The sequence below is a fragment of the Quercus robur genome, chromosome 5, assembly GCF_932294415.1.
Source record: "Quercus robur chromosome 5, dhQueRobu3.1, whole genome shotgun sequence".
NCBI classification, from domain to species: domain Eukaryota; kingdom Viridiplantae; phylum Streptophyta; class Magnoliopsida; order Fagales; family Fagaceae; genus Quercus; species Quercus robur.
In genome coordinates this window covers 61,980,289-61,995,535 of record NC_065538.1, presented here as the reverse complement: position 1 = coordinate 61,995,535, position 15,247 = coordinate 61,980,289, and the positions used below count along the sequence as shown (strand labels likewise).

At 32.9% G+C, this 15,247-nt stretch overlaps 1 protein-coding gene across 1 annotated transcript; it reads right to left on the bottom strand.

The window, feature by feature from the left end:
- Positions 1–7,822: 7,822 nt before the first annotated feature.
- Positions 7,823–10,727, bottom strand: LOC126726588 (uncharacterized). Its single transcript, XM_050431870.1, has 3 exons — positions 10,320–10,727; positions 9,477–9,542; positions 7,823–8,443 (listed from the first exon to the last, which is right to left on the bottom strand). Exons 1-3 carry the CDS (start codon positions 10,491–10,493, stop codon positions 7,940–7,942), a joined length of 744 nt encoding a protein of 247 aa, XP_050287827.1. The 5' UTR covers positions 10,494–10,727; the 3' UTR covers positions 7,823–7,939.
- Between the last annotated feature and the right edge of the window lie 4,520 nt (positions 10,728–15,247).

Here is a 15,247-nt window from a genome sequence, read left to right as displayed (position 1 = left end):
ATTTTTTTTTAGAATACTTGCTACAGTACAATTCTAACTTTAGAATTGTACTGTAGCATTATTGCAAAAAAATTTGCAATAGTTGAGTTTAGCATTGTCTGATGCAAAGGATTTTAAAGCTTAAAATGCCAAATTGGTCTTAGATATGGCATTTGGAGAAATATGTAGTTTGCGTTGTGAGTTGTGGGCAAAACAGCTTCGTTTAAGGGTTGATTTGGCACCAAAAAAAAAAAAAATGTTAGCATGATGATGTGTCACTTAATAACAAAAACTAACCGAGGATGTGATTTTGCTAACAAAACCAAACTTTGAGGCATAAAATCAAATTTCTCAAACTTTAAATTATAAAATCCAAGCAATTCCAAACTTTAGAAGTGCACTTTGCAATTTACCCAAAAAAAAAAAAAAAAAAACCTTATTGATAAAACTTACAATACCATAAACAATAAATAAATAACTATATATATTTGTGTGTGTGTGTGTGTATATATATAAATAAAGGGAAATGCTAACAAGTGCCCTTAGGGCACTCGTTAACAATCCAATTAAAGAAAGTTTTTATGGGAAAAGGAAAAAAAAAAAAACAATTAATGTTTTGACAACTTTTTTCATTTCCCATAAAAGTGATGTCAAAACTTTCCTAAAATAGATTGTTAACGAGTGCCCTAAGAGCACTCATTAGCACAACCCATAAATAAATTTAAGGAAGATAAGTTTAATACTTTTAATATTTGATAACATTATTTATATTTTATTGATCAATGCAACTATACATTTAAATATAATTAGAAAACTTAACATGTTACACTTTAAATATTGTGTATAAATTTTTTCCTTTAACCTATTTGGTAATATTGAGAATTTTTACCTATTAAAAAACAAATTTAGTAATAGAGACAAATTTAGGATGAATGCAATTACACACTTGTGGGGCTAGTGAATTCGCGGCTCAGTCCCACTCTACATGGGGGCACAGGCCCTACGGCCCAAGCCGAGGAGAGCCATTGCCGAGGACGACCTCTTGCTCGGCACCTCATGAAATGCCTGAAGAAAGGGAGAAACTGAGTTCAGGGGCAGGGTAAGGGAAAAAGCTGCCAACGTCATAATACCAAGCCCTGTATCTGACAAGTCCATCCTTTAAACCATACCCTTTAACTTTCCCAACGACCCCAAATCATACTAGGTATGGGTTGACAGGACAGGTTTGCACACCAGAAAAGTGAAACTTACACATGGACTCTAAATAGGAAAACAAACATGGGTATAAAAGAAAGAAGATCCCCAGAAGAAGGGAGGACTCTCTCCTCCAGGTAAAAGGGGAGAGAGGGAAGGACACAAGGATTCTTGGACAGCGTCCGAGGATAAAAGTCCTACAACCCGTTCCAATGGAGGGCTTAGCTAGTCAAGCCAGGCCCGCCCGTACAAGAATTTCCATGGACGCCACGATCTAACCGTCCACCTATACCCAAGGTCATGCCATTCAAGCCCACTCTCTACAAATCATATTGTTGGGATCCATTGCATACGAGCCCAACGTTACTCTTGGGCCGTTAAACAAATCGTGTCCCCACAACACTCTTTCACCCAAACTTACACATGCAAAATGCACTGAAATCGTGACTTTAAATCATGAATTCAATGCACTTTATGTGTGTATAAGTTTGTGTAAAAGATTGTGTAATATACACCACTCATGAACTTATTGGCACAATTTGATCAAGGAGTTTCTCTCTCTCTCTCTCTCTCTCTCTCTCTCTTAAGAAAGAAATTTGTCACCATTCAGTTTTCAGGCAAGGAAGGAATTTTACAAAAAGAGACGTGATCCAATGAGAAAACATCTGGAGAATAAGAAAAGATTTTTATCTCTTCACCGAATGTTTCTAGGGTTACAAAGTTCGATGTAAAATAGGCTGACCCATTATTGGAGAAAACCCTTTCTAGAATTTCCCACGGGCCATAGCCAAAGGCATCAGCAACACTAAGAAGCTAGTGTAATTATTAATTAGTACTAATCTAATGAACTTTGGTTCCCATTGTACGAAGCTATAAAGTCTTAAAGACTTACACATGGCTGTATGGCTCACTAGTACATAAAAACAAATCAGAATAAAACCCATATAATTAAAGTTTACAAAATAAGATATATGCTTTTCGACCAATTAATGATCATTAGTAGATAGAGTTCACCATCACCTGTGATAGCTGTGATTATGTGATCACTACAAGACCCAGACCTTTGTTTCTCTATCTAGTATCAATGTCTGTGGGGCTCAAAGCCCAAGATTATTTGTCTCCTTCCCCAATATCACCATCTTTAGATTAACAAAATATAGGTAGAGTTATCCATAAAAGCGAATTTAATACTCAAAACCCTAGGTAAAGTAAGGGGTCCCCCCATTTCAAGTGTTAATTTTGATGGGGTCCTATACTAATTGCAGTCCTAGCAATAACCTTCTCAAAAGAATTAGAGCAAAGGTATGTGTCCAAAAACATTCTTTATAACAAAGTGCTATTATTAAACAATAGTGGCTAGTGTGGGGACTGTGGATTGTTGCTTAAGGCCCTACTCACATGTTGTGTTCCCCTTGTCTCTGATCCGAGTCATCTGACCCATGTCATTTGCTTATGATATCTCATCCTGGTTGCCTGGCTTAGTTTATATACAAAGAAAGGGGGAAAAATTCCTAGGTTGGAGTTTGACCCATTGGTGTTTTCATCACCTTACAAATACACGGGAGCACCGACAATGGGAGGAGATATACCATGCATCCGGTGCATGTATCTTCCCTATCACATAGAAGTGATGGGGTCCACCTCCATGTGAGATGAAGGCAACATACATCGGATACATTGTATATTTTCTCCTACATTGGAAGTATTAAAACTCCTAAAATGCTATTTTAGCACTCCTAAAAAAAATTCATTCGCTATCTCGTCTCTTTGACTTTTCTCTCTCTCTGACCTCACCATTGGCACCTCTGAATTGAGTGTGGTTGATCTTGGGTATTAAAGTAATATGGGTATAATTTATTTTCCTCAACATGTAGCCGGAATTTAAAGTGGATTGCACCTCTACAATACCTTATGCCAATTTTTTTTGAAGAAAAATACCATCAGAACTAAGGGCTCTTCAAAGGGTGTATATGGAACATGGCATACTTGACTTCCTCAGCTATGAAGGGCTATTGCTGTGGATTGAACTAATTACCTTTTTTTATAGTGGCCAAAGTGTCTTCCATATGGGGGGTCACTCCAACAAAACAATATACTTATTTTTAGGTTGAAAGGGCTAACATATTAGCTAGACAACAACAAGAACTAGACTATTACAAGTAGTAACTGCCCTAACAAGGGGTAGCAAGTTCTCTATCATAGGCAGTGGTTTATCAAAATGCACAAAAGAACAAGACAAATAAAAGCTCAATTTTACGAGCGCATCAGCGTACTAGTTAGCCTCGCAGTAAATATGCTCAATCTGAGTCTTGAAGATAGTTCTCAATAGATTCCTACAATTTGTGAGCAGTGGTTCCAATAGTTGGTTAGCAACAGAGTTCTTCCTCAGTTGAACATTAGATAACATCTAGATTCCGATTGAATACAACTTATTTTTGCTAAAAATTAAAAACTGAAAACTAAAAACACGATAGTAAAATAATTTTTAAATGTATGAATAATACCGTGAGACCTATTTTTAATAAAAAAATTGCTGAAAAATGTAGTTTGTAGGTCAGTAAACAGTGCACGGATCCACTAATACTAGTTTGTAGGTCCGTAAACAGTACGGATCCAATGATGCGCACTGTTGACTGAAGAATAGCCACTGATGCGCACTGTTGACTGAAGAATAGTCAACAACTGCGGCTGAAAAAAAAAACGCGCAAATAAGAAAAAACGCACAACTAGTTTGATAATAAAATTTTCAATGTGGAGTTTTGAGGCTAAAGTAAGCCCATCTCTTTAGGCCCAAATTTCCTCTAGACAGCTTGTAGAGGTGCCATTTCCTCTGGAGAAACCACAGAGCCATTCACCACTCGAGCAAAACATTGCTTTTAATGGAAAACTCCATTGATTTATTGTCACTAATGACATAATTTTAAAAGGCAATGAACTGAAAGATGAAATTAAAATTTAAAAGGTTTTGTTTCAAAAAAAATTTAAAAGGTGCAAAACGAATTTTCATTTTTAAATACGTTTAGAGCTAAAGTTTTCAACTTTAACATGTAGATGTAGTTGTCCCAATAAAGCCTCAAGAAAAAGAGAGTAGCAGGAAAAAGACATATGGGGGGAACCAACTTTATAAACCAATTACGTTTCTCATTTCCATACTTTTCTTTAGTCTCACCGCGTAAGAGAATTCAAACTTTTCTTTGCTTTGCTTTAATTTTTATACCACAACTAGGGCCTAGAACCCATTTGGTAGCGACCCTTGAGAAAATCTCTCACATGCCTAGCTTATATTGGATTGGAGAGAATACTATGTTTGTTGGGACCTATATAAGTTTGACTGAGACTGGCATAATGGTTACAACCTTTCTAACATGGGTCCCCAAGTTTCCCTCTTTTCTTCCATTCTTTAAAAAGTTTGAATAATTTGGTTTATAAAAGTTCCTTTTTTGTTCTCCAATTTCAATTTTCAAATAAGGGTCTATGTTAGTTTGGCTTCAAAGTCAATGATGCTATACAATTTTTTGCAAGGAGAGCAATTGTAGAAATACTTTGAATTAATTCTCAATGTGGGCCATGTTCCACTAAAAGGTTCTTTGGCTTCTAAAGTGTAAGTATATTTCTTCAAGAAATCAAGTAGGGTTGGATTAAAATGATTGAAAAATCATTTATGTAGCTACATGTGTCTTTAACTGGCATAAGTTATATAGAAATGGCCTCAATCTAAATTCAATCAAAGTGGTTTACTCCAAAAAGGACATTAGATAGGGACAAATATATCAAACCAAGTTAGAGAATATGGGTTGATAACAATTTGATAAGAGATTTCAGTATATTTCATACCAAAAATACAAAAGTAGAGTAAATTATGATTTATCACCTTTTGATTAAACGTATTTACAGTTCATCTCTTTGTAGTTTAAAAAAGGGGAACAAGGACACAATTTGGTGAACCAATCAAGTGATGCCATATCATTATCTATGTGAAACCCTTTTTGACACAACAACTATATGAAATCCTAGTTGCACATAATCCTTTTTCATTCTTCCTTTTTCTATTACGGTTGCATTCTTCCTAATAGGGTGATTATATTTGTGGTTTAGCTCTTAATTTTAATGAAAGCAAGGTCCCAAGTGATTGATTATGTCGTGTGTTGAACCATAGACTCTAATAAAGTGTGGAACTTAATTGGTAAGAAAAAGGCTTTCATTAAGGTGAGTCTTTAACTAGTTGTAGCCACAAAAGAATCACTCAAGGACGAGATTCGTTGGCATAATAATCTAGTTAACCTTATACCTTAGGAACATCCATTAATCATCAATTTTAGGAAAGTTTTATGACAAATTGAAAAAATTGTCAAAAAAATTAGTTATTTTTTATTTTACCATAAAAGTTTCGTAAAATGATTTATTAATAGATGTGTAAAGGGCATTTGTTAGTAAAACTCTATTAACTTTGAAAAGATAATATTGTTTAATTAATTGGGTCCCTTATTAGGTTTTAATGGGTCAAGATTGAATTGGATTTGAGTGTTGTTGATTCAATGAAAAAATATATTAACTCAAAAAGTTAATATTTTTTTTTTGAGTTAATATGTACCAAGCTCTCTCAAACTCAAATATCAAATTAGACAATAAATATAAAAGGCAATTTTTATCATGGGTTTGGAAGTTTTTGGATCAAATCATTTTTTCTACGAAGCTTAATATAAATAAACTCTAAAACGGTAAAACCAATCCGTCCTCAACTTTATTCATTATATATCTCATGTCAACTCAAAATTTCATTGTTTTAGAAGTCGAAGAAAGCTGTTTCATGAAAATTTTGAGAAAAAAGAAATCTTAAATCGGATGAGTTTAACTTAAATACAGATAACAATACTTTGCCACAATCTATTAAACTATCGGACCTTATATAAAATTTTAATCGATTCATTTAGCTTGTGAGAAGCCCTTGAAGTTGATTGCGATCCCAATATGAAGGCCCCTTTTGCTTTAGGGGTTGCCTGACTCGGGGCCTTTGTTTGAGGAGATTCCAGCCCAGCTTAACTGCATCATGGGCTGTCCTCGTTCGACAATCAACTCATGGGCCTCATCTTTTTCTTTGTTTATTGAAGATTTTTTTTTTTTTTTTTGTTGGGAGTAATTATTAAGGGCGTTTAAGAGATTTCCAATAATATTGTTTAAATGTTGTGGAAATACGTATAAGTAAAAAAATATTATGAAAATACGTGTTGTGGTGTTTAAATAATAAAAATGATTGTTTAAACAACATTACCTCACGGGACCTAGGTTACAGTGATGTGATACTTTTTTTTTTTCTCACATTTATGACAAATTTGATTAATAATTTTCGTTCTTTTCAGCATCAATCCGTTATCGTCATCACACCACAGTTGTATTGCCTGAAAAAATAAAAAATAAATAAAAAAAGGGGAAAAAGAAAGAATTTGTAATTACTTAAACATGTCTCCCCTCGTGGAAAGAACTGAACAACACCACTAATCACAAAGCTCTTGGTCCAAACTCCACCAAAGTTAAAAGCTTATAAATTTTGTACTGTGCATTAACGTAATTTAGGGATTTGAAATCCCAAATCTGTATCTTACCATTCTTACGTGCCTAGATGGATGTGAGGTTTATTTGTTTGTTTTTGTGTTTTTGTGTTTTTTTTTTCTTTTTCTTTTTCACATGTTAGTACTTAGTCCACGTGGACAGGGACGTAGCTACCTTTGGACTAGGAGGGACAATGGGCCCCCCAATTTTTTTTTAAAAAATATTATTATTATTATGTAATTATGTACTAATTTTAGTAATTTTAAATTACATTTTTTCCCCTTAAACAATATCATTAATTATTTTAAGAATAATGTGTTATACTCACAAATTTTTTTACAACATTTTACAAACTGTTTTGGTAGGAAATTCTTATTAGTTCTCACATGGGCTCATCGCTCACATCATTTTTTTACTTACTAGTAACCACTTATCACATCAATAATTTATAAAAAAAAGTTTGTTGCGCTAGTATTTTCCTCATTTTAGTGACTATAAAAAAAAAAATTATAGATCTAAAATCTAAAACAAAATATACAAGCCCAAAAATAATAGCCCAACAACAAAAATTACCAATGGTAAAACTTAAAAAAAAAAAAAAAAAAAGCTCAATTAACCAATTTTATTTAAAATAAACGACCCTGCCCCTTAAAAAATTCTAAACAAAAATAATTTTGTTCTTACCATCACCAAAAAAAAAAAAATCTCAGCAGCTAAATAGTAGCAGAGTCAAAGATTGAAACCGTTGCACACAGTTAACAGTAAAACCGCCCCCTCAACTCAAAGTTCTGACTCCGTCCCTGCATGTGGAAGCTCGAGTGACATACAAAAACACATTTTATTTTGATCATTGTCATGTCAACATTTTTCATCTATCACTTATAATGGCAAAAACTATTTTAACATATCACCAAAATATTATAATCTAAACTAATACATTTAAAATGTTAGAAACCATTTTGACATACAGTCCAAACGATAGGAACTAGGAACCAAAATGATAATTAACCCTTAGAGAAATATATGCTGTCACCAATTTCTCGTGATTTTTAAAACAACATTGAGAGGAGAATAAATTTCTTGTTGAAAAACCAAAGTAATATGGTATTAAGGTCGCCATAAATTCCTTCACTTTATAAAACCAGAATGATTCATTTACATAGCATAAAGCATGCTAAAGTAAAGGGGAGACAACATGCATATTCCTTGGGAGCATTACTCAATTTTGCATGATCTGCCCTTCTTTGCTTTCTCCTCCATTCTCTAACATTTCGATAGGAGATAAAGACTGAAAATTTTGTACATTGTCACCATTAACATAGACTACCTTAAAGATGTCATACTTAAATTCGAGAGAAAGACGATCAAGATAAGGCAACAGCATTGAACTTCTATGATCCGAGTTTAAAATCCACGAGTAACAAAATTGGAGAGACTTCCACACATAAAGACATGCCACCCTTGGGCTGCTTTGGCATTTCAAACAAACTCCAGCAGCAACACCTTCCATCTTTAGAAAGCGAGATTTGAATAATGCTAAGCATGCATAAGAAAGGTCATTTAGGTCTCCACCATCAGAGGTTATTGCTGCATTCATGGATATTGTGTCACCAGTGGAAAACCTTACGGCTGAGAAGCCATCTCTTGATTCTCCAGCATATGCATCAAAGAAGCTATGCTCAACTAAGATAGCCATGCTTGATATACTGGTTAACATTGAGACCTAGGACAAGAGTGAAGAGGGTATTAGAGGAGAAGTGCCAAAAAAATTAAAGAGAATCTGATGAGGGATGCAAATTATGACAAAATACTTAACAAAAGAAGTCATTATATGATCTTTTTTGAGCTAAAATCATCGGAGAATTCCCACTCTAATTGATTAAACAATTATAAAAATGAAAAATTATTAGGTATTCATAGAATAAACGACAACATGATACTCCACACCAATAAATATAATTTATTTATTACATAATTACTGATATAAACTCAAAAAGTAAATATTAGATAGCTTATATTTATTAGTGTGAAATACCATGCCAGTTGTAATCTAGGAAAACTCCCCTCCTCTGGCTCCATGCATCAAAAGAATTTAAGAATAGAGGAATTAAGAGAGTATATTTTAGGATCAATATTTTTTTTCCCCTTCAAAATTTAACAACATATATAATGTCATGTCATTAAAAATTTTAAATAAATAATATTAGATATATATTTAGATCTTTAATATTTAATATGAAGATTATAAACTATTAAGTAGATCAAGTCAAATAGAGGAGATTTTTTTTATTATCTGAGATTGAATTTTAGCTTTAGACTAGCTTAATCTAAGTGTATGTGTGTTGAGTTCTCAGAGACTTGAACCTCGATTTTTACCCCTCTCACACCTTAGAATTAGAAGTATTTATACTTATGAAGTAACCATCATGTCAATGAAGCGTTGTGATAAATACTAAATAGTGGAGATTCTAAGAATAAGTAAAAATTTAAAATTTTCTTGAGCATTAATCACGCAATTAAAGGCAAATAATCATGTGGTAGATGGACCTCATGCGGCCCATTACCCTAAAGTAATGCCCCATGGTTTACTTTGTTGACTTATATGGTCTATGTAATTTCTTAAGGAGAATTTTTTTTTTTTGGAGAAAATTAAGAAGAATTATTTTAGTCTATCTAGAAGTGAACTACATAAAAATAAAGCTAAGCTATTTAAATAAAACACAAGGAAAAAAAATTGAAAAAATTATTTAACTTACAAGGCTAGTACTTAATGATTCTTTGTTTTCACAAGATCTCTTCAGCCATGCTCCATACCATATAATCTGAACGAAAGATTAATCAATTAAGATCTCCAAAAAAAAGTATGTTACTGTTTGGTTCTTCCCATTCAAATGAAAATGGCATAAATGAATTATCAAAGAAAATCAAATACACTTCTAGGACCAAAAATACACTAATAGTGTGTGAGGCAATGTTTAAAACATCTTAAGTTATATTAGTCTCATTGGACCATCGAAATATGTGCCTGGAAATCAGGCTGATTGGTTTAAACTTCAAAGGACAATCAAAAAATTTGATTTGATAGGAAAGGAGAAACAAAATTAGTACATATTTTCTATCCCAAAAAAAAAGGTACATATTAAATACCAATTTACTCAAATCACAGGATGGCCAAGTGTTACTCAAATGTAACCATAGTTGATTAAATGATTAGTAGTAATAATGATACTAAATAAACAAATAAAAGATTGATCCATTGATTCAAAACTTAAGTTGGAAGCTAAAAAAAGGGCTTATACTTACATAAAACTGCTTTTTCAATTAATTTTATTTAGAATAAGAAAAGGAGGTAAAGAAAGTTATATATATATATATATATATATATATATATTGTAATCCAAATTCCAAAGACAAATAATAGTTTAAAAAACTTTATGGAACACTTTTAGTGAGAATCAAATTCGGAAACAAAAGCAATTGAAACAAATTTTGTTCATGTAAAACAGTATAATGGAAACTGAAATACAGTAAAGCAATTGAATATAAATACAAAGCAAGTAAATTTAATCTGAAATGAAGTGAAACATGAAAGTTCTTACCATATTTCCATGAATGCTCTTGAAAATAGAGTTTTGTACACAACCAAGAGTCTCAGTGCATAAAGAGAATTGTTTGAGGGCGTCAATAAATTCATCAACCAATACTACTGTTGGCCTGAAGATGAAAAGGCATACATCCAAATTTCTATTGTTAAAAGGCACAAAGCAAGCCATTCTTTTTCTCTCTGAGTCTCAGTCTCAGCTTCCTTTGCTTATTTTCTTTGAAGCTTCTGTCTCTCCTAAATGAACCAAAGGAGAGCAAGAAAAGCCAATGAATACTCAAAACTTCGATGAGGAAATTGTTTAAAGGTATAGTTGAAAAGACAAAAATTCACTTGGTCATGGTGACTTGCCGGGTCTTCTTTGGCTACTTCAGCTTTTGAGACAGTGAAAAAGTAATTTAAAAAAATAAATAAAGGAAGACTTTGAAGTAGAGATGCTCAAGTCTTTTGCATTGACTAGTTCTAGATGTTCACTGGCAAAAGAGAAAGACTGATTCTAGACGTTAATATACAGAGAAAAATGTAAAGTAAATAATAAGAAATTGAACAAGGTTACTTGTATAACTCAAGGATTGGAAGTTCTTAACCAAATTATTGACACCCTAAATCCAAGTTATTGGTGTTCTTCTTTGTTTTTGTTTTATTTTTTTATTTATTTATTTTTGGTAATGTGATTAATAATTTACTTGAAAATTCGATGTCTCTTTCATTGCGTGATACTGATATGATACAATTACATGAGCCTACAGGCTCATGTAATTGTGAGAACCTGAGAAGGCTGAGATAGCTATCTCAGCCTTCTCAGGTTCTCACAATTTGATTTATTATATTTATATATAAGCCATAGTTAATCTAATTAAGCTAACCATTTCTATTTTTATTGGGGCAAGTTTCATTTTAATAAATTTCAAATTTTATGTGTGATTTCAAATTAAACCATAAATTCCTAGAAGTTTTAAATTAAACCTTTTGCTATAAAAAAAAAAAAAAAAAAAAAAATTCAAAGTTCAAAGCATAGACCCATTCATAGTGATGTCATTAACAAAATAAAACAAAATCTCTAAACAAAACACCGTCGTGTAATTATTTCAACACATGTGCCTTTTTCTTTTCTTTTATTTTTTTCCTTGAGAAGAACACATGGGAATACATCCTATCTGATGTCACTCCGTGTAAAACGTGCGCATCATGGATTTGCAGTTTTATTCCAACCCATTTTTCATCAAATAAAAAATCAAAAAATTCTTATTTAATTATCCTTAAAAATCTATCCATTCTTTTTATTAAGAACAAAATTTAGGATGTGTTTGATTGGGGTGAAAACAAGGAGGATGGAAAATAAGGTGGAAAATGTTGTTTTCCACTATTTGGTTGAGGACAGAAAATAGTGGAGAAAGTTTTCCTTCCTGGACTCACTTTTTTTATCTTTCTAAATTGGGAGAAAAATGAGGAGGGAAAAGTGATGATAAATGCATTTTACACAAATACCCCCATTTTATTACACTTACCTACTTCTCTCATTTTCCCACTATTATATAATAAGGACATAATAGTCAATTTATATAAACTACATTTTTCATCCTCCTCTTTTTTCTCTCCAACCAAATAAAAAAGTTTTCCACCCTCCCATTTTTCCACCCCTCCAACCAAACACACATGAGAGAAAACCAAATCTTTTCTATCCTCCCATTTTTCCATCCTCCCACTAATTTTCTATCCTCCCATTTCTCTACTCTTTCAACCAAACGGACCCTTAAGTACGAGAAAGTATACAATGTTTTAGTAATACCAACTCAACATCTGTTTTGGTATTTCCTACCCAATAAATGAGTGACACTTGTTTCAAAAAACTATATTAGACTACTCCAATAAGTTAATCACAATCTTATATACTATTGGGAAGATAAATTAATCATTTATTGGAGTAGTCTGATGTGGTTTTTTGAAACAGGTGTCACTTATTTATTGGGTTGGAAATACCAAAATAGATACTGAGTTGGTATTACTGAAACATGATATACTTTCTTCTTAGGTACACTAGATGTACATTAAATTTCCCAATTAAATTCAAACATTTTGGTAAATTGAATATAATTATTTTTTAAAAGGTTTACTTAGAAATAGATGTATTGGTTTACGTAAGAGTGTGTGTAAAATATAAAAAATAGTTAATATTCAAGCAAGTTTCAACGATACCATTGTAACAGTTACAACTCCGCTTGTACTTGTGGTTTCAAGAGTACATGTAGAGATACACCCCTTGTGGTCCAAACTACAACAGGAAATGCTATTCGGACGATAGTTGATCGAGGTATGCAATAAGCTAAATAAAAGGCCCCAATCTCATACTAGATTTGTTGTTTCAGTTTTATTAGCCAACTAGGTATTTTAATTTAATTGGGGAACTAAGTGTATTGCATCTAATGTATTTATTATATTTGTGTTTTATCCTTTCATTAATATCCCAAATTAACCCATGAATTAATGATAAAAATATGAAGTTACAAGACCAATGCATAGTGTGAAATATTATAACTAGTCTCATTTCTCCTTTGTTATATTTCAAAATTATGTAAACGAGTTTGATCTTTATTAGGGGTGTAATCGGTTTGGTTCGGTCGGTGTTGAATGCAATTTTTGCACCGAAACCGATTTGTAAGGAAGGGATGTCGAATTGACCAATTGCATTCGGTTTCGATTCCGTTCAGTTGGGTTTCGGTGTTTGGGAGAAACAAAACCAATTAAAAAAAAAGAATTTTTTTTTCATCAAACGAAGATATTATTGAAACATAATAGCAGTACAACAACTAACAAGAAAAGCAAGACCAACACAGACCTTGTTTTCAACACAAAATACAGAGCAACACAGCAAAAAACATAAAAAACACAAACTAAGATTAAGCCACCATCTACAACAAAAGGTAGCAGCTTCAGAGTTTCTTTAAAACAAAATAAGAAGACATACCCATAGCAAGAAACCGTGAGAGAGAATCGATGCTGGAAGAAATGAGAAAAATAAGATCAAGGTATGTGAATATCAATAAAAGAAAAAGATGCAAGGTATGTGTGGGGACCCGAGGACCGAGGAAGACTAAGAATGCTATGACCATTATTCGTTCATTAGGTGAAAGCACCTTAAACCCGAAGAGTGGGATTGCCCGCGAAGAAGGTGGGAAGGAATGAAATATTTCCTGGAAGCTTGAGTGAAGAAAATGGCATTCAAGGAGAAGGTCAAGGTATTAGAAAGAAGTTTCCTGTGGAAGCCTACCTACTACCTCTGCATTAAATGATTGCCAACAACTTTATCAGCTACATTGATGAGGAAATGACACTGAACAGTGGATTCACAACTAAACAGCTCCTTCTAATACCTTCAATAGGAGTTTGATGGGACAAGTGTCCTAAAGAGGACCTAGAAGGATGCAGATGGAAGGTTAGGATGCAGGAAACATAGGAGTATATAAAGGAAGAGAACTTCCAGATGAAGGGACTAGGAAAAAATTAAGAAAAAGAGATTAGAACAAGAACAATAGGAAAAAGAGAAAGAGGAGAGTGCATATCTTTGTGTAAGAATTATGTCCTCAAGCTAGCTTGAGGAAAACATTAATACTACTTGATTTTCTCTTCTAACCGATTCCTTCTTACTTGAATCTTAGGACTCGAACACGGACTTGTTTATCCCACTCTCTTTATAAATTCTATTTGTTTGGGCCTAATTTGGTGGTACAGGCCCCACTATTCTAAGTGGGTTTGGGCCCCAAACTTTTGAATTCCTACAATATGTGTTTGTGATAGGGAGAGAAAATTGGGGGAGAGGTGGCTGGAATGAGAGTTGTAGACTATTAGGGTTTCAAGTTTATAACATATAAGATGCTAAGGTTCAAATTTTTTTTAAAAACTCAAAATGGGTAGGGCGAAGGCTCAAACCTGTGAATAAGTGGCTGAAACACGTGTGTCATTCCACTAAGCTACTCACACTATTATGTTTTAAACTTACATAAACCTCTATATATCAGTTGATTCAGTTGGTTTCGGGGTGAAAAAATCCAGCACCAAAACCAAAATATTTCGATTTCAAGAAATTCAACTCGAAACCGAATCGTATCGAAATTGAACCGAAAAATTGGACTTGGTTCTGCCGGTTTTAGCCAGTTTTTTCGGTTTATTGGTTTTTTGCGCACCCCTAATCTTTATATACATAATTATAATAGACCACTCCAAAAAAAAAAAAAAAAAAAAAAAAAAAAAACAACAACAACAACAACAATTTTTTTTTCCTCTCAATGGTAATATATGCCAGAACAGTATTGTTAAGAACAAACTTTTTCAAAACTTACAGATATAACAAGTTTTGATTAGTAGAATATCATCTTCATATGAGTGTATCTTTAACACTATTTCTACCATATACCAATCACCACATGTTACCTTAACAAAAAACAATTGTTCCATTAGACTACATGTTGGAAACATTTATGTGTGGCTAATTTGCCCGACCATTGTGAAAATATGAACATACTGTTGTGATTGTACATGGCAAGGAACTTTCCTTGCAGTCCTCCATATAAATTGAGAAGCATTTTGTCCGTAATATTTTCACAACACTTTAAAAACAAATCTTAGGTAGTAACTTGTTATTGGTTTTAATTTAAACTAATCATTGAAATTACTCTTTTGCCCATTAGTAACAACTAACAACTTGCCACTTAGAATTTGTCATTAAAGTATTATAAAAATGTTGAAGACATAGTATTTCTCATAACAATTACATAGAATTGATTATATTTCCACCATCCGTTGCAGGCCAATAGTTTATTTACCCCTTCATCAGCTAAAGCCTAAAGCATAGTTTTTGTGGGATAATAAGCAAGCCCATCCCATAACTTTCCCCGGAATGCAAATCAAGTGCATCAAGCTAATTGCTAA